This window comes from Mesoplodon mirus (genome assembly GCF_964341445.2).
Source record: "Mesoplodon mirus genome assembly, chromosome: 18".
Lineage (NCBI taxonomy): Eukaryota > Metazoa > Chordata > Mammalia > Artiodactyla > Ziphiidae > Mesoplodon > Mesoplodon mirus.
The window spans coordinates 64,368,070-64,392,268 of NC_138994.1; the positions used below are offsets into that span (position 1 = coordinate 64,368,070).

Genomic DNA, 24,199 nt, shown 5'->3' on the forward strand with positions numbered 1-24,199 from the left:
GGGAAAGGGACCTTTAAAATGTCTGAAAATTCCCTACTTACCGACGGGAGAGATCCAGGAGTCACCCAAAGCAACCCCGGCAAAGTTGCACTGGATGGTCCCTTGCTGAACAGCCTGAAAGAGAAGCCAAGAAATATCCATGTCAAGAAGACCCAGGGGCCTCCATCCCTTCCTCAACATGAGGGAGCCAAGCCTTTATACACTGCCTTTCCTGAGCAGAGAAAGCTCCTGCCCACCCAGGATACTCTGGATATCCAAAGACAACAGATGCCCACTAGAGGGCAAGGGTAACTCTTTCCTGCTGCCATTTGCAAAATGAGTAGGAACTGTTTGAGTTTTCCCAAGGGTGTTGGCAGGACGTGCGGGGGATCTGGTGTAGCCCCTATCTCTTCCTTAGAAGGGACGCTGGCACCCTTTCCCTTGGAGGACTCTGATTTCTCACAAGGTGCTCTGGGGGCTCTCTGGGTACAATCGCCACTGTCTCCAGTGGTCACTGCAGAGCTGGGAGGCCTCCTCAGAAGGTCCTTGAGGGTGGGATGGATGCCTTAGGACTGGGAACTCATGCCCCCTGCTGCTTTTATCCATTTAAAAGGAATTCATCTGCCCAGTAGCAGAACATTGGAAACAACTGAAATATTTATCAATAGGGTGGGCTAAATTAATTATGGTTATTTCCATGGTGCATGATGCAGCTTAAAAAAAGGAATGAGGGTCTTCCCTGGTGGCACAGTGGTTGACAGTCCACCTGCCAATGCAGGGGACACGGGTTCGTGCCCCGGTCCGGGAAGATCCCACATGCCGTGGAGCGGCTGGGCCCATGAGCCATGGCCGCTGAGTCTGCATGTCCAGAGCCTGTGCTCCACAATGGGAGAGGCCACAGCAGTGGGAGGCCCGTGTACTGCAAAAAAAAAAAAAAAAAAAAAAAAAGAAAAAAAAAGAAAGAAAAAAAAAGTTTAAACAAAGAAAAAATATTAAAAGCAGCAAGGGAAAAACAACAAATAACACACAAGAGAATCCCCATAAGGTTAAGAGCTGATCTTTCAGCAGAAACTCTGCAAACCAGAAGGGAGTGGCAGGACATAGTTAAAGTGATGAAGGAGAAAAATCTACAACCAAGATTACTCAACCAAGCAAGAATCTCATTCAGATTTGACAGAGAAATTAAAACCTTTACAGATAAGCAAAAGCTAAGAGAATTCAGCACCACCAAACCAACTTTACAACAAATGCTAAAGGAACTTCTCTAGGCAGGAAACACAAGAGAAGAAAAAGACCTACAATAACAAACCAAAACAATTAAGAAAATGGTCATAGGAACATACATATAGATAATTACCTTAAATGTAAACGGATTAAATGCTACAACCAAAAGACATATACTGGCTGAATGGATACAAAAACAAGACACGTATATATGCTGTCTACAAAAGACCCACTTCAGACCTAGGGACACGTACAGACTGAAAGAGAGGGGATGGAAAAAGATATTCCATGCAAATGGAAATCAGAAGAAAACTGGAGTAGCAATTCTCATATCAGACAAAATATACTTTAAAATAAAGACTATTACAAGAGACAAAGAAGGACACCACATAATGATCAAGGGATCGATCCAAGAAGAAGATATAACAATTGTAAATATTTATGCACCCAACATAGGAGCACCTCAGACATAAGGCAAATACTAACAGCCATAAAAGGAAAATTGACAGTAACAATGATAGTAGGGGACTTTTAACACCCCACTTTCACCAATGGACAGATCATCCAAAATGAAAATAAATAAGGAAACACAAGCTTTAAATGATACATTAAACAAGATGGACTTAATTGATATTTATAGGACATTCCATCCAAAAACAAGAGAATACACATTTTTCTCAAGTGCTCATGGAACGTTCTCCAGGATAGATCATATCTTGGGTCACAAATCCAGCCTCGGTAAATGTAAGAAAATTGAAATCGTATCAAGTATCTTTCCAACCACAACGCTATGAGACTAGGTATCAATTACAGGAAAAAATCTGTAAAAAATACAAACACATGGAGGCTAAACAATACACTACTTAATAACCAAGAGATCACTGAAGAAATGAAAGAGCAAATCAAAAAATACCTCGAAACAAATGACAATGAAAACACAATGACCCAAAACCTATGAGATGCAGCAAAAGCAGTTCTAAGAGGGAAATTTATAGCAATACAATCCTACCTTAAGAAACAAGAAACATCTCAAATAAACAACCTAACCTTACACCTAAAGCAACTAGAGAAAGAAGAAAAAAAGAACTCCAAAGTTAGCAGAAGGAAAGAAATCATAAAGATCAGATGAGAAATAAATGTAAAAGAAATGAAGGAAACGATAGCAAAGACCAATAAAACTAAAAGCTGGTTCTTTGAGAAAATAAAGAAAATTGATAAAGCATTGCCAGAGGCATCAAGAAAAAAAAGGGAGAAGACTCAAATCAATAGAATTAGAAATGAAAAAGGAGAAGTAACAACTGACACTGCAGAAATACAACGGATCATGAGAGATTACTACAAGCAACTCTATGCCAATAAAATGGACAACCTGGAAGAAATGGACAAATTCTTAGAAATGCACAACCTGCCAAGACTGAATCAGGAAGAAATAGAAAAAACAAACAGACCAATCACAAGCACTGAAATTGAAACTGTGATTAAAAATCTTCCAACAAACAAAAGCCCAGGACCAGATGGCTTCACAGGCAAAATCTATCAAACACTTAGAGAAGAGCTAACACCTATCCTTCTCAAACTCTTCCAAAATATAGCAGAGGGAGGAACACTCCCAAACTCATTCTACGAGGCCACCATCACCCTGATACCAAAACCAGACAAGGATGTCACAAAGAAAGAAAACTACAGGCCAATATCACTGATGAACATAGATGCAAAAATCCTCAACAAAATACTAGCAAACAGAATCCAACAGCACATTAAAAGGATCATACACCATGATCAAGTGGGGTTTATTCCAGGAATGCAAGGATTCTTCAATATAAGCAAATCAATCAATGTGATACACCATATTAACAAACTGAAGGAGAAAAACCATATGATCCTCTCAATAGATGCAGAGAAAGCTTTCGACAAAATTCAACACCCATTTATGATAAAAACCCTGCAGAAAGTAGGCATAGAGTCAAATTTCCTCAACATCATAAAGGCCATCTATGACAAACTCACAGCCAACATCGTGTCCTCAATGGTGATAAACTGAAACCATTTCCACTAAGATCAGGAACAACACAAGGTTGCCCACTCTCACCCCTATTATGCAACATAGTTTTGGAAGTTTTAGCCACAGCAATCAGAGAAGAAAAAGAAATAAAAGGTATCCAAATCGGAAAAGAAGTAAAGCTGTCACTGTTTGCAGATGACGTGATATATAGAGACGTGTACACAGAGAATCCTAAAGATGCTACCAGAAAACTACTAGAGGTAATCAATGAATCTGGTAAAGTAGCAGGATACAAAATGAATGCACAGAAATCTCTTGCATTCCTATACACTAATGATGAAAAATCTGAAAGTGAAATTAAGAAAACACTCCCATTTACCACTGCAACAAAAAGAATAAAATATCTAGGAATAAACCTACCTAAGGAGACAAAAGACCTGTATGCAGAAAATCATAAGACACTGATGAAAGAATTAAAGATGATACAAATAGATAGAGAGATATACCATGTTCTTAGATTGGAAGAATCAACATTGTGAAAATGACTACTACCCAAAGCAATCTACAGACTCAATGCAATCCCTATCAAACTACCAATGGTATTTTTCACAGAATTAGAACAAAAAATTTCACAAGTTGTATGGAAACACAAAAGACCCCGAATAGCCAAAGCAATCTTTTTTTGTTTGTTTGTTTGTTTGTTTGTTTGTTTGTTACGTGGGCCTCTCACTGTTGTGGCCTCTCCCCTCGCGGAGCACAGGCTCCAGACGCACAGGCTCAGCGGCCATGGCTCATGGGCCCAGCCGCTCCACGGCATGTGGGATCTTCCCGGACCGGGGCACGAACTCGTGTCCCCTGCATCGGCAGGCGGACTCTCAACCACTGTGCCACCAGGGAAGCCCGCCAAAGCAATCTTGAGAAAGAAAAACGGAGCCGGAGGAATCGGGCTCCCGGACTTCAGGCTATACTACAAAGCTACAGTAATCAAGACACTATGGTACTGGCACAAAAACGGAAATATAGATCAATGGAACAGGATAGAAAGCCCAGAGATAAACCCATGCACATATGGTCACCTTATCTTTGATAAAGGAGGCAAGAATATACAGTGGATGAAAAGACAGCCTCTTCAATAAGTGGTGCTGGGAAAACTGGACAGCTCCATGTTAAAGAATGAAATTAGAACACTCCCTAACACCATACCCAAAAATAAACTCAAAATGGATTAAAGACCTAAATGTAAGGCCAGACACTATCAAACTCTTAAGAGGAAAACATAGGCAGAACACTCTATGACATAAATCACAGCAAGATCCTTTTTGACCCACCTCCTAGAGAAATGGAAATAAAAACAAAAATAAACAAATGGGACCTAATGAAACTTGAAAGCTTTTGCACAGCAAAGGAAACCATAAAAAAGGCGAAAAGACAACCCTCAGAATGGGAGAAGATATTTGCAAATGAAGCAACAGACAGAATTAATCTCCAAAATTTACAAGCAGGTCGTTCAGCTCAATATCAGAAAAACTAACAACCCAATCCAAAAATGGGCAGAAGACCTAACTAGACATTTTTCCAAAGAAGATATACAGATTGCCAAGAAACACATGAAAGAATGCTCAACATCATTTATCATTAGAGAAATGCAAATCAAAACTACAATGAGATATAATCTCACACCAGTCAGAATGGCCATCATCAAAAAATCTACAAACAATAAATACTGGAGGGGGTGTGGAGAAAAGGGAACCCTCTTGCAATGTTGGTGGGAATTTAAATTGATACAGCCACTATGGAGAACAGTATGGAGGTTCCTTAAAAAACTAAAAATAGAACTACCATACGACCCAGCAATCCTACTACTGGGCATATACCCTGAGAAAACCATAATTCAAAAAGAGTCATGTACCAAAATGTTCATTGCAGCTCTATTTACAATAGCCAGGACATGGAAGCAACCTAAGTGTCCATCAACAGATGAATGGATAAAGAAGATGTGACACATATATACAATGGAATATTACTCAGCCATAAAAAGAAACGAAATTGAGTTATTTGTAGTGAGGTGGATGGACCTAGAGTCTGTCATACAGATTGAAGTAAGTCAGAAAGAGAAAAACAAATATCATATTCTAACACACATATATGGAACATTAAAAAAAAAAGTTCTGAAGAACCTAGGGGCAAGACGGGAATAAAGACGCAGACCTACTAGAGAATGGACTTGAGGATATGGGGATGGAGAAGGGTAAGCTGGGACAAAGTGAGAGAGTGGCACGGACATATATACACTACCAAACGTAAAATAGACAGCTAGTGGGAAGCAGCCACAAAGCACAGGGAGATCAGCTTGGTGCTTTGTGACCACCTAGAGGGGTGGGATAGGGAGGGTGGGAGGGAGGGCGACGCAAGAGGGAAGAGATATGGGGATATATGTATATGTATAACTGATTCACTTTGTTATAAAGCAGAAACTAACACACCATTGTAAAGCAATTATACTCCAATAAAGATGTTAAATAAAATAAAATAAAATAAAAATTACCAAAAAACCACCTTTATTTGTGGACATTGAAATTTGATTTTCACACAATTTTCATGTGTCATGAAATATTACTCTTCTTTTAACCCACCCCACCCCACCACTGTCACTTGATAATATAAAAACCATTCTTAGCTCATGGGTCGTATAAAAGCAGGTGGTGGACTGGATTTGACCTATGGGCCATTGTTTCCTGAAATCTGACCTATTATGATATATTCTATCCAAAACTTTTACCTTGAATGCATCAGGCCTTTAACTATGACCTCCAGTTTTGTAGGAAACACCATGAAGAGAGGAATAAGCTAAATAACACCATGAAGATGCTACCACACAAATCCAGAAAATGGGATATTCGGTTAGTCTGGTTTCTTTACCAAATGGGGGTCATAAAAAAGGAACTGTGTTAGATGAAAACAGACTTTAGGGACATCCCAGCCACATGTAATTCACGGATCTGGACTGAGTCCTGGCTTAAACAAACTGACCACAAAGGACGTGTTGGGATTATTAAAGCCTGAACATTTGAGATGAAAATTTACTGAAGTAGGAAAGGGAGGACTAGCGACGGAAGGAAGCAGGCTACAGACATTACGTATACTGCTATCTCCTATTGGTTAAAAAATTTACTTATTTCTAAAAGCGCGGAAAAAGATTTAAAGGCTATACGCTGAGGTGTTAACAATAGTGATCTCTTTTTAATTTTTTAAATTTGTGCTTGCTGTATTTTCTAATTTTCTGTTATGCACCTATACTGCTTCTTATAAAAGGTTCTTTTTTTTTTTTTTTGCGGTACGCGGGCCTCTCACTGTTGTGGCCTCTCCCGTTGCGGAACACAGGCTCCGGACGCGCAGGCTCAGTGGCCATGGCTCACGGGCCTAGCCTCTCCGTGGCATGTGGGATCTTCCCGGACCGGGGCACGAACCCGTGTCCCCTGCATCGGCAGGCGGACTCTCAACCACTGCGCCACCAGGGAAGCCCAAAAAGGTTCATTTTTAAAGAGAATAAATCTTAAAAAAAAAAGCTCATACTGTATAACACAAGGAATATAGCCAATATTTTACAACTATAAATAGAGTATAACCTTTATAAATTGTGAATCACTATGTTGTATATGTGTAACATATAATACTGTACATCAACTATACTTCAATTTAAAAAAAAGCTCAGACAAGCTCACTGTAAAAAATTTAATCACAGAAGGAGAAAAAGTGAAAAAAGGTTTACCTCTGCCCCATCTGCACCCTCACGCTCACTAACCAGTTAACATGGTATATATCCTTCTAGCTCCTTTGTTTTCACAAGCATATGTATATACATACACGTATATATATGCACAGATCTACCCATTCTTTCTGATGGCTTCAACGTGTCCATCACAGAAGGATCCACGTATTTCATTTAAGTAATCCTCTACAGACAGCCACTGATCTTGTTTTCCGTTTATGGACATTATAAGCAACGATGATGATGATGAACTTAACATCCTCTGACACACACACATGTATAAGTATTCCCACAGGACAGATTCCTGGAAGTGAAATTATTGGGTCAAAGGGCACATACATTTCAAAAGTTTATAGATACTGCCAAAGTGCCCTTTTAAAATGATTTACCAATTTTCATTCCCATCAAACGTGCACAAGAGCACTTATTTTCCTGACTGCTTAGCAAAACCGGGGGTTACCAAATTTTTACTTTATTTTATTTTATTTATTTTTTTTGGCCATGCCACGTGGCCTGCAGGATCTTAGTTCCCTGACCAGGAATCGAACCCGTGCCCCCTGCAGTGGAAGCGTGGAGTCCTAATCACTGGACGCCCAGGGACCTCCCACCAATTTTTAAAAACATTTGCAAATCTCACAGATTTGACTTACTACTAAAAGTTGAACATTGTTCACACGTCCATAGGCAGTTTGCATTTCTTCTATAAATTGTTTGCCCATATTTTCTGGCCAATATCCTATTAGAATATTATCTTTTTTAATGGACTTATTGATGTGAATACTACTTCTACTATATATTTATTTGTGTGTGTATATCTTTTAAAATTGTTTATGAAACTCTAAAAAGTTTTAAATTTCTATGTGGTCTAAATACGTCAAACCTACTCTTTTTGCTTTTGGGTGTTTCATCTTATGAAGGAAAAGCAAGTTTTTCGTACCCAAGATTATAAAACTTTTCCCCTATATTTTTAGGTTCTCTTACAGTTTTGATTTTTATGTTTAGATTTTTAATCTATCAAGAACTGATGTTTCAGGGCTTCCCTGTTGGCGCAGTGGTTAAGAATCCGCCTGCCAGTGCAGGGGACACGGGTTCAAGCCCTGGTCTGGGAAATCCCACATGCCGTGGAGCAACTAAGCCCGTGCACCACAACTACTGAGCCTGTGCTCTAAAGCCCGCGAGCCACAACTACTGTAGCCCGCACGCCTAGAGCCTGTGCTCTGCAACAAGAGAAGCCACCACAATGAGAAGCCTGCGCCCTGCAACAAAGGGTAGCCCCCGCTCGCCACAACTAGAGAAAGTCTGTGCACAGCAACAAAGACCCAACGCAGCCAAAATTAAAATAAATAAAATAAATAAATTAAAAAAAAAAGAACTGATGTTTCATGTAAGGCAAGAATCTAACTTTACTATTTTCCAAAGTGATAGCCACTTGTCTCCATATCATTTATTGAACATTGTTTTCCTCGGTGATTTGAAATACCATCTTATCATTTATGTATGTTCATATGTAAGTATGATACATATGTATGTTATAAACATACACAGATACATATATACATATACATAAGTATATATAAAATATGTTTCTAGATTCTTTAGCCTGCTGCATGTATCTGCATTTCTCTGTTGCTATGCCAGCCCCTAATTGCTTTACTCGCTTAGCTGTATAGCCTGTTCGATATCTGGTGGGGCAAACTTCATTGTTCTTTTTGAAACTTTTCAAGGTTATTATTACAGACTTACTCTGTATGTACAAGGTCCTATTCAAAGAATATTCAATTATCAGGTGACTATAACAAGTAAGATAATCAGTTTCTGTCCAACACCAAACAAAGTCATCTTCCCTGTTACCTTATAAAGTTCTAGAGCAATGCCAGCAGCCATTTTTCCTCCATAGGACTCTGAGAAAATGTAGAATGGAATCGTCTAGGAAGAAAAGGAATTTACAAAGAATTAAAATATCCTGAATGCCTTTTAATTCACACGAATCAATTTCAAATTTCTATTGCATGTAGTGGCCAGACAAAACAAATCGGCTTTTGCTGATCTTTCCTCCCATGTCTGATTATTATGTTTAATTAGAATACTGGCTGCAGGGTCATTTTTTTCAAGCTAAAACCACCTTTAGTGATGACTGAAACAGAAGCCCACAATCTGATCCTGGGTGCAAAAAGCTTTTCTCTGGAATCAGCTCGGCATGTAACTCTCGGGGAAGTTTGCATCTGATGGATGCAGTGCGGCAACTGCTAGCCCCCCTCTGAGCTTGCTTACCTGGAATTCTTCGTGGCATTCAAAGAAAGTCTTCAGGAGAACCATCATGTCTGATGCCACCATGGCCAGGTCTTTGGTGTACGCGTCACTCTTGTTCACATAACTGAACCCGGTGCCCACTGGGTTATCCACAAACAGGAGACTGGCTGACTGGAGCTACAAGCCACAGAGGAAAGTCAAATGTTGCAATCAGGGGTTTCCCTGGTGGTGCAGTGGTTGAGAGTCCGCCTGCCGATGCGGGGGACGCAGGTTCGTGCCCCGGTCTGGGAAGATCCCACGTGCCGCAGAGCGTCTGGGCCCGTGAGCCATGGCCGCTGAGCCTGCGCGTCCGGAGCCTGTGCTCCGCAACGGGAGAGGCCACAACAGTGAGAGACCTGCGTACCGCAAAAAAAAAAAAAAAAAATGTTGCAATCAGCCTGCCAGTCACCATCTTTTTTTTTTTTTTTTTTTTTTTTTTGCGGTATGTGGTCCTCGCGCTGCCGTGGCCTCTCCCGTTGCGGAGCACAGGCTCCGGACGCGCAGGCCCAACGGCCATGGCTCACGGGCCCAGCCGCTCCGCGGCACGCGGCATCCTCCCGGACCGGGGCACGAACCCGTGTCCCCCGCATCGGCAGGCGGGCTCCCAACCACTGCGCCACCAGGGAAGCCCCCACCAACTATCTTTTGATCCCCTTATATGAGCTCAACAAAAACCACACGTGAGGATATCAGTGTGGTTATGATCTGTTACTAAAATGGATTAAAAAAAATTTGGAACAGGAACACAGACTAGTATGGCAAAGAAAGGCAAAGAAAAGGAGAGGCAAGAAGAAAAATTAACATATACACAGGGATCGAAGCATCTAGGCTGTTACTTTCACACACTACAAATGTCCTGAATGTAATTCATTCGCGCAGGTAGAACCATGCAGTGTCAGTGTGAGCAACAGCTCGAAGCAGTGAGAGGTCGGAATACCACACGTCTGTTTTCTTCAAAATGAACCCAGTTCCCACATTGGCCTGGCTTTGCTGAACACTACAAGAACAGAATTTATTCTAATACCTTTCCCAAAGAGGCTTAGAGTTATAGAATTTTACATCCCGAAGGATCCCTAGTGATGACACACTACAGCCATGTCCTTTACTGATCAGGACAATAAAGCCCAGAAAGGCCCAGGACTTGTCCAAGGTCACAAAGTTGGATAGGTAATGGCAGCATCAGGACCAAGGCCCACATCTCCTCACTTCTTGTTCAGGCTCTCTGCCCCAGTCACATTACCCTATTAGTCGTGGGAGGCTTGGGGACAAGCCAGTGGGGTACTCTGTGAAGCGAGTCTGTGAATGTTCTAGGCTGAGGGAACAGCATGTGCAAAGACCCTGAGGCAAGAGCAAGTAAAATGTGCTTAAAGAAGACCCGTATGGAGACAGACAAGAAAATCAAAGGGCTCAGAGGGGATCTTCAGGTGGAGGTGCTCCTGCACTGAGTCTTAGAGGTGAGTATGGTGAGCTAGGTGTGACCGGGTGACCAAAGGAATGAAGTCCAAGTCCAGGAATGGCCCACACAAAGGCCTCAAGGAAGAGTGCACGTGGAGAGAAGCTAGGAGGTGTGGCTAGAGGTAGCAGGAGCCAGTTTTATGCCCAGGAATCTGGATCCAGTCTTGGGGGAACTGAAAGACGGTAAACTAAGGAGTGATTGGCATTGGAGGGTTTCACTCAAGCACCATGTGGGAAGTGGACTGGGGGTGGGGGGCGCATTTTGAAAGCACCCATGAGAGGCGATGGAAAAGGGGTGGATGAAGAATATTAACAACACTTGGGTATTAAACATAGAGCTACCACAGGACCCAGCAATTCCCCACCCACCCCCAAATTGAAAATAGAGGCCCAAACAAATATTTGTACGCTAATGTTCCCTGCATTATTCACAACAGCCAAAAGGTGAAAACAACCTAAGTGTCCATCAACAGGTGGGAGACGTGCAGAGGAGAAGCACAGAGCAGAGGGTGGCCACCAGCTGGGAGCAACAGCCCCACCCTGCCCACTGGTGTGCTTTTGCCCACCAGTGTTTGGCAGCCTGGAGGAAAGGGCTGAGCAGGTGGCCAGGGGGACTGACCCCAGGCTGGGTGTGGCAAGGATGTGGAGGGAGAAGAGTGGGGGAACCAGGGGTGGGGGTTAGGTAAGGAAGTGAAGCTAAGAATGAGGGGGCGGGGCGAGACAGAGAACTAGAGAGACAGCAAAAGGGCAGAGGAGGGCTTCCCTGGTGGCGCAGCGGTTGAGAGTCTGCCTGCCGATGCAGGGGACGCAGGTTCGTGCCCCGGTCCGGGAAGACCCCACATGCCGCGGAGCGGCTGGGCCCGTGAGCCATGGCCGCTGGGCCTGCACGTCTGGAGCCTGTGCTCCGCAACAGGAGAGGCCACAACAGTAAAAAAAAAAAAAACAAACAAAAAAAACAAAAACGGGCAGAGGACAGGGGGTTTGAAGTCCTGAGGAAGACAAGAATCGAAGTAGGAGAGTAGGAGGGGAAACGACTGCAGGTTGTGGCCAGAAGGTGGGACCCTGGCGTCTCAGGTTGCAGGGATGGCCAATATGTGGGTAATGACAAGGTCCAGGGGGTCTGCTAGAGTAGACAGAGGTTTCTGCAGGCAAGTGGAGAGAAAGGTCACCGGGTTGGGAAGGTGACCAGTGTGGGATAAGCTGCCCCAAGAAATGGAAGAGGCTGGCCGGAGAGGAAGCCTGTGGACAAGTACGCAAGGTCCCCCTGGACACAGAGGAAGAGGGAGGGGGGTGGAGTGGGATCGCGCAACTTGTGACGCCACCCAGAATGGGGTAGGGCTGGGTGGGACTCAGCCTGGGGGAGGCCACACAGCAGTTTGAGTTCGAGGCCTTCCTCACTGTACCCAAGTAGTTCTTCGTGGTTTGAGATCTCTGTCAAGGGGCCCGATTTCCTCAAAGTTCCCAAAACCAGTGCTGGAACCACCTGGACCACCCTGTGAAAGCAAAAAAAAACAAACAAAAATAAAGTCAGAGAAAATGTTAGTTAAACCTTTGTCATTACAACAATGACCCCATTCACTATAAACAATTTATGAGTCAGTGATGGCTGGGTCAACCTTACACACAGGACACAATTGATCCAGGGTCTGCACTAACTGAGCCCCCTGGTAACTGCTCAAGTCTTTCTAAAAAAAGGAAGCAACCAGGGTAAGAGCCCCCAGAGGGAACGTTCCTACCTCTGATTCTCTGAGCTTGAGCCTCGGCCTCACATGGGGTTTGTTGACTTCAAAACATCTCGTCCAAACCTCTCCCTTCGAAGATGAGCAGTATGGCCCAGAGAGGGAACGTGGCAATTAGGGGCTCCACCAGGACTGGACCCGGGGCCTTGTGACTCTCCACCACCCTCTCCTCAGTGTCCCTGAGGATTTACAAGGGACCCAAACTGAGGGGCAGTTTGATCAAGATGATCCCCAGGATATAACATAGTAAATGCGGAAGTCCCAGGGCAGGAAGCACTCAGTACTGTGGGCATCCAAGGCCAGGGGTGAGGCAGGATTCTGAACAGAAGCTCAGTGCTGGGGCCCCAGACTATGGGAGGCAGAGGTTCTATGGTTTCTAAGGGCTAAGAGAGGGGAGGAGGTCCTTCAGGAGATGGTCAGGGGAAAGGATGGTCAGTGCTTTTCTGGACAAAACCTCGGGGGTCAGCTGAGCCAACAGGATAGGCCGAGGGCCTTGAATAAAAAGATGTTGTCTCCCTGTGCAAGATGGATAGGAAAGGGAGATACGCAAAGACGGAAGGAAACAGCTCAGGCAAAACAGAAGCCGGGGCAATCTGTACAGGGAAATCTAAAGGGAAAAAAAAGACAACAAAGAGTCAGGGCTCAGGGGTAACTAAAGGACCCCAACAGAGAGTTTATGAAACTATTCAATGTTTTGAACCGACACCAAGCTAACTATTATAAAACTGGGAGGCTATAAATCCCTCTAATTATATGCACTCTGTATCTTAAGATTTCCTAATACAGTGGTAAAAAGCTCACAAGTCAGAGGGAGCTGTTTACTGCAGTGGTATTTATAAGAGCAAAAGGATGAAACTCCAATGTCCCGCAGTAGGGAAATGGGTTAGTAAATCATGACACGTCTACAGGATGGAATGTGACACTGCCATTTAGGATCACAAACTATGATAAACTACGTGGCAACACTGAAAAATGCATGTAACACGCAATAAATTAAGAGCAATGTCCTCACCATCGACAGAATGAAAAGACCTATGGAATGCGAGAAAGTATTTGCAAATGATACGACCAATAAGGGGTTAATATCCAACATATATTAACAGCTCATATAACTCAACATCGAAAAAACAAACAACCTAATTAAAAAATGGGCAGAAGACCTCAACAGACATTTTTCCAAAGAGGAAATGCACGTGGCCAGCATGAACATGAAAAGATGCTCAACACTGCTAATCATCAGGGAAATGCAAATCAAAACCATAATGAGATATCACCTCACACCTGTCAGAATGGCTACCATCAAAAAGAACACAAATAACAAATGTTGGTGAGGATGTGGAGAAAAGGGAATCCTTGTAACACTGTTGGTGGGAATGTAAATTGGTGCAGCCACTGCGGAAAACAGTATGGAGGTTTCTCAAAAAACCAAAAATAGAACTACCACATGATCCAGTGATTCCACTCCTGAGTATGTATTTGAAAAAAACGAAAACACTAATTTGAAAAAATACATGCACCCTTATGTTCATAGAAGCATTATTTACAATAGCCAAGATATGGAAGCAACCTAAGTGCCCATCAACAGATGAATGGATAAAGATGTGGTGTATATAAATACAATGGAATACTACTCAGCCATAAAAAAGAATGAAATTTTGCCAATTGCAGCAACATGATTGGACTTGGAGGGTATTATGCTAAGTGAAATAAGTCAGACAAAGAAAGACAATACTGTATGATGTCACTTATATGGAAAATCTAAAAAATACAACAAACTAGTGGCTGTAATAGATAAGAAGCACACTCACAGATATAGAGAACAAACTAGTCGTTACCAGGGGGGAGAGGGAAGGGAGGGGGGGATGTAAAGGAAGGGGATTAAGAGGTCCAAACCACTATGTATAAAATAAACTACAAGGATATATTGTACAACACGGGGAATATAGACCATATTTATAGAACTATACATGGAGTAGAACCTTTAAAAATTGTGAATCGCTATACTGTATACCTGTAACATGTAATACTGTACACCAACTATTCTTCAATTAAAAAAAAAAGCAAAGCAAAAAACAAAAACAAAATAAAATAAAAGCAAGGGTCCTTGAGTGAAAGCTGGGCCCCTTTTTCCTAGTGGACTTACTGGGCTGGGATAGGATCAAAGGGAAAGGAGAGAAGCTGGAATCCTAGAGGTATGGTCTTTGTGGGAGAAATCCCATTCTCCTGTTCTGTTCTACTTGATAACATTCCACTGCAAAATCTCTTCATCTAGAACTTTGGGATGGGGGTACTGTCATGGCCCAGAACTATGCAGTGACTCTGATATATGGCAAGTGTGTCAAAGGACAAACTAAAATGCTTAAATGACTTGAAAGTGTACCTAAAGTAGCACACGACATCACTCAGAGCTACTCCACTCAGATGACGTGACCTTGATTCCCAAAGACCTGTCCAGAGAAGTCAGTGCACGGATTCTCAGTAGGCTGCTAAGAGAGATCTCCTTTTAACCTGAATGAGTTATTTCTTCCTTAATCATACTCTTTTCCCCTTCCCTTGGGCCTCTGAGGAGATGAAGCGCAGGACAGTTAGCCAGTTGATAACCATCAAATAGCATCTCAGCTCACAGAAACCAAAGGTCACAAACTGCAGGGTCCTGAGGGGCGAGAAGTACACCACGCGGAGCAGAGAGGGCAGGTGGGTCCCCTCCCCCAGAAGCTCCTGCCTGTGTGCAAGAGGGCCCCCACCACCCAGCTCCAGGATAGCAAGTTCAGGCCCCAAGTAATCGCATCTCCTGGTTTTTGGAAAAAGGAAGGAAATGTCTTGATTCGTAAATGTTGGCAACTCATTCAAATAAAACAACTGCCCGACTCTGCAATCAACCAGAAGGAAGGTTTGCAGTTTCTGAAATTCAGAGGTTTTCAAACTGTGTTCCTGGAGGCCCAGAAAGTACCTGAGGGGCAACATGTGATAAAGGGGAAGCTGAATGGGTGGGACTTGGCACTCTGCCCAAACCTCGGACCCAGCACGTCTTTCTTCTGCTTTGGCTGGTCTGCAAGCTTTCACTTGGGAGTGGAAGAAGTTCCGCTGATTAATAAAAAGTTTGAAAACCGCTGAAATCCCACAGATTAGAGAACCAAAGCCCAGAGAAGGGAAGTGTTTTGCCACGGCTGTAAGTGGCAGGAAGGCAGCAATGGGCTTGTCCACTGCACAGCTCTCCCTGACAGCCCTGCCACAGCTTCACCTCCAGCTGCCTGGGATGCACAAAAGCTCCCTGGGCCACACAGATGGGTTCTTCTTCTGAGACATTTTCATATCTGCATTCCCATCTTCGTATCTGCATTCTTGGGCTGAGCCTCACCCCAGCCTTCAAAGAAAATACTTGCCAAAATCCCAGGAGAGAAAGGCCCCTCCCTGCAAACTGCTCTTCTTTGCTGTCTTGTCAGAAAGCCTGTATCCACTGGTCTGGAAGGCAAAGCTGGGGGCACTGGGAGGCTGCTTATGAATAATGACATTTTTGGAGGAAGTGACATTTACATCCCATGGGGGTGAGTATCAGGGCGCCCTATTTACTGGTGAGCAACCTGGCGCCCCAGCTGGGCCATGCCTACAGTTTCCAGAAGGTGAAGCAAGACCGCATTCCTCAACCCCTCCCTAGATCTTGGTCATCCAGGTGGATGTGGGCCACCTTTGTACAGACATTTTAGGAATGAAAAGAAGGATCCTCTGCCTGCCCTCAAATAATTTCCAACCAGTTTCCTGTCTTCAATCCTACCACTAGAGCTCAAGATTAAAATGAAAACACTCTTGGGCTTCCCTGGTGGCGCAGTGGTTGAGAGTCCGCCTGCCGATGCAGGGGACACGGGTTCGTGCCCCGCTCCGGGAAGGTCCCACATGCCGTGGAGTGGCTGGGCCCGCGAGCCATGGCCGCTGAGCCTGCGCGTCCGGAGCCTGTGCTCCGCAACAGGAGAGGCCACAACAGTGAGAGGCCCGCGTACCGCAAAAAAAAAAAAAAAAAAAAAAAAAAAAGCAAACCCTCTTTAGGGAGAAGGATAGGGCCCAACACATAATGCTAAGATAAAAAAGGCTGAGTTCTTTCAAAATATCAGTTTTTCTAGGGGCAAGGAATTCAGGTCTAGGAAAGGACTGGGAGGGGAGGGAGAGGAAGGGCTGGTCAGGGTACCTCAGTCTTTGCTTTGGAACCTTCCAGAAACACTTTCTGTCAGCATATTGTCAAATGTGTCTTCAGGAGCTTCCAGTAAGGGTTCCTACCGTTGCCTGTGCTGGGCTTAATAGAAAAAGACCCCCGTAAAAGGCTAGAACCTCTCACTCTCTGATTTGGCTTCCTTGACTGTGCCATCGCCTTTGCCTGCCTCAGAAGGAAGCTGAATCCCCAAGCCTAGGAGAGCGCCAGCTGGCTGCTGGACCACATCAGTTCTTCACTGCTGAGCTGTGAGCCTTTAAGGGCAAGCAAGGTGGTAAGTGGGGGAAACCTGGCCTCAACCTCAGGCCAAGCAGTGAAACCAATTTTACCTGAAGCCACATGACCAGGGGCAGTTCTGAGAAGTACTTGCTGGGGCTGGTGGCATAATAGAGCCACCAGAACATGTGGGCGTCCTTCCGGACAGTCACATAATCCCATACTTCCTTGCCCTCTTTTGTGGGCCAGCTGAAGACAGCTCCTGAAACAGAAGCACAATTCAATTTTCCGGAAGAATGTCTATGCCCAGTTAAATTCCCAGCCCGGGAGACATGGCTGGGTTAGGCTAGTGATGATTTGGTTTATACTTCAGACAATTTATTTACTTCAATATATTGTGGAGATAAGGGAAAAAAACTCAAAAAATTCAGCTATGAAAAAACATACCAAACTTAATAGTGGCACAGGGGGCTGGAGGCTTTCACGTTTTCACCTACACCCTCTGTGCTGTTGGGATTTTTAACAGGAAGCATAAAACGTGTTTATAATTCTGTTTAAAAGAGAGAGAGAGATTTACACTTGGGGGAAAAAAGAAAAATCTCAAAAGGCAGCACGCTGATTTTTGTTCCTCATTTAATATACGGTTAAAGAAGCATCACAAGTGTGTGGGGCAAGATTACTCACTATATTACTCTGGGGCAACTGTTAGATTTTTGAAGAAAAAAAATAGAGATGTAGGTTCTTCCTTAACACTCTAAACCAAAATAAATTCCAAGTGGATCAGATATTTCAATTTTAAAATTTAGATGTGAAAAATAATATGAAACTAGAGTTGAATGTCTTTTTGACCTCTGGATGGGGAAACGATTAAAGCATACCCTAGAGACTATAAAACAAAATATCAAGAGCTGAGGACAGAAACTTGTTACATTTCTGTACAACAGAAATAAAAGGCAAAACAACAAAGAAAGGTCGGCAACAAATATGAAAAGGGGTATTTCCTTAATCGTTAGACCAACTAAAAAATGCCACATCTTTGAAACAATCAAGATAGTTGTACAATACCTAGCACTTACCAGGCATTCAATAAATGCCCCCGGCTCGCCGCAACTAGAGAAAGCCCGCGCGCAGCAACAAAGACCCAACGCAGCCAAAAATAAATAATAATAAAATAAAATAAATAAATTTATATTAAAAAATCGGGGGGGCAACCTATTCGACAACATTTCCCAGACACAAGCCGAAGGGTCATATGATCCCCATTTTACAAAAGGGAAAACAAGTTAAGCAACTTGCCTAAGATCACAAGGCAAGTTTGTGGTCAGTTCTAATTCTCAGTTCTTGATTCACACCAGGGCTCATTTTGCTTAAAGAAAAGACTGAAAATCAATTTGCAAGTCATCCCATTAAACACGAATTTGTTTTTGCCAAAAAGGACTGCGGTGAGGGGACATATTATCTTGCCTGTTCTGATTAGGTAGAGGGAGAAGAGAAAGGCTTACTCTCAATTAAACGTCCCATTCGTGGTAGGATTTTTCAGAGTCTTTTGGTACCGTGTGTTTCAGCTCAAAATAAAAAGACCCAGAAAAACGTATAAAAAGAACTTTGAATCAGGAAAAAAAAAAATAGAGTGAGGCTCAAAAGCAAAAATAATTACGCAAGGTAGAAACAGGGGAAAAGGAATATGCTTTAAAAAGCACAAACCCACTAACAGATTCTTATCCCTAAAGAAGAGAAGGAGGCACCGGCCGCTGAAGCACTTTTGCCCGAACCTACCCGTGCTCAGGCCCAGGAGCAGCAGCAGCAACGGCAAAAGACAAGTCCGCGGCGCCAGCTCCATGACGAGTACCGCGCGGCAGCATCAACTACGCGGTGGACCCCGCGCCTCACCACGTGACGGTAGCGGGCTGGGCGAGGCCGAGCCGGGACGGGGGCGGGGCCTTAGCGTCGGGGCGGGGCCTTAGCGTCGCGGGGCGGGGCGGGGCGGAGCCTTAGCGTCGCGGGGCGGGGAGGGGCGGAGCGGCTAGCGACGTCTGCGCGCGTTCTGCCCAACTGGCCCACTAGGATCCCTGCAACGGCCCTCTGGGTGTTCTTTTTGCCCCACTAAGTCGTTCTTTGCCGTTTTGGGGACAAGCAGAAAGGAAGAGGCGTTTAATGCATTGATTTGACTTGGGTTGTGCGACAGAACTGAGACGCTACAGAGAAATAACCACGAGGACCGTCCTTCCTGCCTCGCCCATCTCTTCCTTCCCCCACAAAAGACCTGGCACTTCAAACTGCTGCATCTGCCCCAAATCAGATTAAACCTGGCCAGCTTAATCTGGAAACTGTGGGATTCTATTTTCATAGATTTGTTCTTAAAATTATTTTTCTTATAAAATTACGGATATAATGGACATTTTGGAAATTTGGGGGGAAAAATTAGGTACTACATAAACATTGTTGGCATTTGGGATTATTTTCCTCTAGTCTTTTACGTCATCTTTTTAAATACGATAATAAAATGTTTTATTCTTTTTTTTTCTCGATAATTTGTCATTGGCATAATTCTGTGTTTTTAATGATAGGGATTGAGTAGCATAATCAAATAGCAGCTTTAGACTTAGAAACCCCATTAGGGGATTGTTGACAGGGAACTTTAGGGGGCTTTGGGAGACCACAGTAAGGTTAATGATCACTCAAGAAAGCAATGGGAAAATCCTGAAAAAATGTGGGCTTGCTTGACTCATAAAGCAAAACAAGTGGCTTAACATCAAAGCCAGATTGGCTTACTTAACAACAAAATAAAGCTAGCTTGATTAGCAACAAAATAATGCAACAGAAGCATGAGACATGCCCCGGAACAATACAACAATGGTGGCATGAGACCTATATCCTGCCCAGTGGTATCATCAAGTTAATGACAACCGGCACATGCTCTGTGCACACAAAAAACAATCATTTATGGAAAGGTGACATATCAAAGTGAAAAGTCCTCATTGTACTGAGACCTGAAATAATTTTTCCAAAGTGCCATGACAGTCCTGGCCTGACCATGTAGGGACAAAAAACCCAATGTGGAAGGAGGAACTGATGAGGAAAGTAGGAAATCTACTCAAGAAAGACAAAGTCGGTCTTTTCCCCTCCTCTCTCTTCCTCTGATTATAAAAATGTAGCCCATTAAGTACTCGGGGCATCGCAACGCTTGCCTGACTGCTTGTTAAGCCTCTGCAAGCATCCTATTCTAATAAATCACTTCTTATCTATCAGTTTGCCTCTCGCTGAATTCTTTCTAGCTGAGATATAAAGGACCGAGCCCCCTAAATGACACCTAACCGTTTCGTTAACATGACAACAGTCATTTTAAAGAGGCAATTAGAGGTTTGGGAAGGGGAAGGGAGGAAAAAGGATGGGAGAGGTGTTTTCTTTGTGTGTGTGTGTGGGTGTGTGTGTGTGTGTGTGTGTGTCTAAATGTCATTTTTATTTTAGGGTGTACAGAATAACTCACCTCAGAGCTAGAAAACAAGATTGTGCAGAGCGGTATGAGGGTCAGGTTACTTCTAAATATTCTGCTTCAAAGGTGCACATGACAAAACAGAAAAACGAAGTACATGTGACAACTCTCTCTCTCCTGTTCCCTTCTGTAACCCTGTGCCCCTGCAGGTCATTAACGGACAGATGTTTTCATCTGCAGCCTTGTGAAATGGCAGAGTGCTGCAAATGAACGGGGAGGGTGCTGAGATTTGGGCCAGATAAGAGAAATATGCAACCAGGTTCTCTTAAACTTTAGCATGGAATGCTCCAGATGAGTAAAATCCCATAATGCTGGTATTGGGGATGAGCCTCCGGAGAAACATTTGAAAGATACTATTTATATAAAAGTTACATCGTTAGTCAAACAGAAGTAATGATGTAACAAAGATTGTCCTAAACTTTTCCTAGCTAAACATTCAAAGTTGTTCTGTGTCGCCAGAGCCTCAAATACACTTAAACCCTTCCATAATTAGACTCTAGGGCTTCACTTTGTCACAGAAAAATAGCACTATGATAAATATCTATAGTTTGCATATGGTATTTTTCATATTTGGGGTTATTTCTCTAAGATAAAATAGAAGTGGTACTACTGCATTAAAGGCTGCAACCGTTATTCTGCAAGTCAGCCCTCCCTCACTATTGGCTGGTTCCATATCTGTGGATTCCACATCCGTGGATTCAACCAACAGGAGATCAAAAATATTTGGAAAAAATTCTAGAAAGTTCCTAAAAGCAAAACTTGAATTTACTGCATGCAGGCAACTATTTACATAGCATTAACATTGTACAGGCATACCTTGGAGATATTGCAGGTTTGATTCCAGACCACCACAATAGAGTCACACAGATGTTTTTGTTTCCCAGTGCAATGTAAAAGTTATGTCTACAATATACTGTAGTCCATTAAGTGTGCAATAGCATTATGTCTTAAAAAATGTACATGCCTTAATTAAAAATTATTTTATTGCTAAAAAAGTACTGACCATCATCTGAGCCTTCAGCAAGTCATAATCTTTTTGTAATAGTAACACCAAAGATCACAGATCACAAATCACCGTAACAAATATAATAATAATGAATGTTTGAAATATTGGCAAATTGTGAAGAATTACCAAAATGTGACACAAGATACAAAGTGAGCAAATGTTATTGGAAAAATGGCACCAATAGGCTTCCTTGAAACAGGGTTGCCACAAACCTTCAATTTGTGAAAAATGCAATACCTGTGAAGCACAATAAAATGAGTCACGCCTGTATCTACAACTATTTACATAGCATGTCATGTATTAGTTATTATAAGTAATCTAGAGATGATTTAAAGTATATGGGAGATTATATGCAAATACTACACTATTTTGTATGAGGGACTTGAGCATCTGTGAATTTTGGTATCTGTGGGGTGATTTGGAACCAATCCCCTATAGATACTGAGGGGCGACTGAATATAACATTAAAAGTGTTATTTTTAAATCACGGGATGGGCTTATTCAGCAGAAGTAATGGAGGGGAGGGAACTCGCTGATAAAATGACAGAGTAAAAATCAACTAGAAACTGTGGTTGATAAAAGGCAGGGATCAAAGGGATAAAAGGCAGACATTGACAGGGAAGGGATATGAAATTTCCTGGGGATAGTGGTAATATTGCACATTTTGATAGGTGTGTTAACAAAGAAAATTCAACTGAGTAAAAATTTTTTTTTTTTGGCCACTTCTTGCAGCATGCAGGATCTTAGTTCCCTGACTAGGGATCAAACCTGTGCCCACTGCATTGGGAGGGCGGAATCTGAACCATTGGGCCGCCAGGGAAGTCCCCTCAACTGAGTAAATTTTAAAGATCTTATTGGCTTTATTCAGTGATTCATGAATCAGGCATCATTCAACCCAGCAGATAGAAAGGAGCTCCAATGTACAAAACGAAAGACTTTTATAGGTAGAAAGGAACAGAATGAGGAAGTTATACAGACAAAAATGTGGGTTGGTTATTGAAAGTTTACTTGCCTTTACGGGATGGCAGGGGTCTATCAGGCAGATTAACTAGTGCTGAATAGGCAAATCCTGATGGACTGGTTTAAGATTCCATTTCTGGGACAGTCAAAACTGTAATTAAGTCTAGGTTTGGTGATGTGGGGCTTAGCATAAGTGACTTCATTTGGGGCCTGTTGTCTTGTTTTTAACAGGTGTTTGGATTACAACAGATGTATATATTTGTCGAAACTCAGCAAACATACACTTGATTTGTTCATTTCATAAGAGGCAAATTTTGCTTGAAAAGGAAAAAATTGTAAACAAAACTTCACCTTTAGTAAATCATATGGGTTTGAAGTGTTTAGGAGGAAGTGTATGCAATCTTTAAAATGCATCCAAAATATACGATGGAATGATGGGTGGAAAGAGCAATGAATAGATGGATAAATATGTGATAAAGCAAGTATTATACTAAGATGTTAATGGTAGAATATGGGTGGCAGGTATATGGGTGTTCACTATATATTTTTTTCAAACTTTATATGTGTCTGGAAATTTTTATAATAAAATATAAGGAAAAAGCTAGGAAAAAGTAGGACTAGACCTCTGATGGATTGTAGAAGTCCATTCTTAAAATGCCTTAGGGCTTGAAATGCATACTATTTCATCTGTTTACGTTTTTGACATATAAGCAAAGGCTAACCAAATAAGGGAACCCCCAAAATGCTCTTATGACACAAGAATCACCAAACAATGAGTCAGTTACAGTGGCTGTGTAGATAAATGTGGTGTTAAGTATGGCAAACTGTGAATAGGTGCACTATAATCTCCATTTTAATCTGGCCTTCAACACTGGGTGGTCTTTTATGAGGGCAAACACTAATCCCTCCCCTTTTCTTTACAGTTTATAATCACTAGAATCAAAGCAACAAACACACCTAGGAACCAAGTGAAAGATTATTATTCTAAGAGCCAGCAGTGGTCTGGAAGACCCAAGAACTGGAATGGTCTGTGTTTAAGAAAAATATCTTTTTGAATGAAATAATGCCATTTGCAGCAACATGGATGGACCTAGGAACCATTGTACTAACTGAAGTAAGTCAGAAAGAGAAAGACAAATATCACTTACACGTGGAATCTAAAATACAACCCAAATTAACTTATGTATGAAACAGAAACAGACTCAGACATAGAAAACCAATGGATGATTAAAAAGGGAAAAGGGTGTGGGGAGGGATAAATTAGGAGTTTGGGGTTAGCAGATACGAACTACTATATATAAAATACATAAACAACACGGTCCTACTGTATAGCACAGAGAACTATATTCAATATCCTGTAATAAACCATAATGAGAAAAGAAAAACTTATTGGTTCCTTGACTTTAGGAGGTGGGAGCTGAGAGTATAGGGGCATCAGCCAAGGCAACAAAGAATTGCTAAACTGTGTTGCACAGGAATTTGGTTTCCTTCTAGGAGAGGAAAGAAGAGAGATAGATGAAAAGAAGGGGACTGTGCAGAAAGACCAGCAAAGGAGAGTCAAGACTGAAGAGCCAATGGAATTTTCTCTCATGGAGAGTGGCAAAAGTACAGTTTTTAAGGTGACGCTTGTGGTTCAGTTTGAAGTTGCATTTCTGTGATGTAAACTCGTCCTCTCGGGACAGATCACAAATGTAATAGAGCTTTGGGGGAGGCAACAGGATTGGAAGAAATCTATTGGGAACTTATCTCAAAACTGTGTTTGCAACAATACTTTATTTCTTAAATTATATGTTGGGGAAAGGTATGAGACGCTGATGGAGGCTCATTGCTTGGGGGTTCGTTAAAGGCCTTCCCAGTGAATTCTCA

The 24,199-nt window shown here is 42.6% G+C and overlaps 1 protein-coding gene across 2 annotated transcripts in view; it reads right to left on the minus strand.

Annotated features, from left to right (window-relative positions):
• Positions 1-18,766, minus strand: part of SCPEP1 (serine carboxypeptidase 1) — a 38,454-nt gene extending 19,688 nt beyond the window's left edge. The window contains exons 1-6 of one of the 2 annotated variants that reach the window (XM_082603561.1): positions 18,651-18,766; positions 16,988-17,136; positions 12,122-12,211; positions 9,246-9,401; positions 8,826-8,900; positions 42-114 (exon numbers count right to left, since the gene is read on the minus strand). In XM_082603561.1, the coding sequence (XP_082459687.1) occupies positions 42-114; positions 8,826-8,900; positions 9,246-9,401; positions 12,122-12,211; positions 16,988-17,136; positions 18,651-18,714 (607 nt within the window). In that variant the 5' untranslated portion in view covers positions 18,715-18,766. The remainder of the gene's footprint in view (positions 1-41; positions 115-8,825; positions 8,901-9,245; positions 9,402-12,121; positions 12,212-16,987; positions 17,137-18,650) is intronic. The other variant, XM_082603562.1, reaches the window with a different exon arrangement.
• Between the last annotated feature and the right edge of the window lie 5,433 nt (positions 18,767-24,199).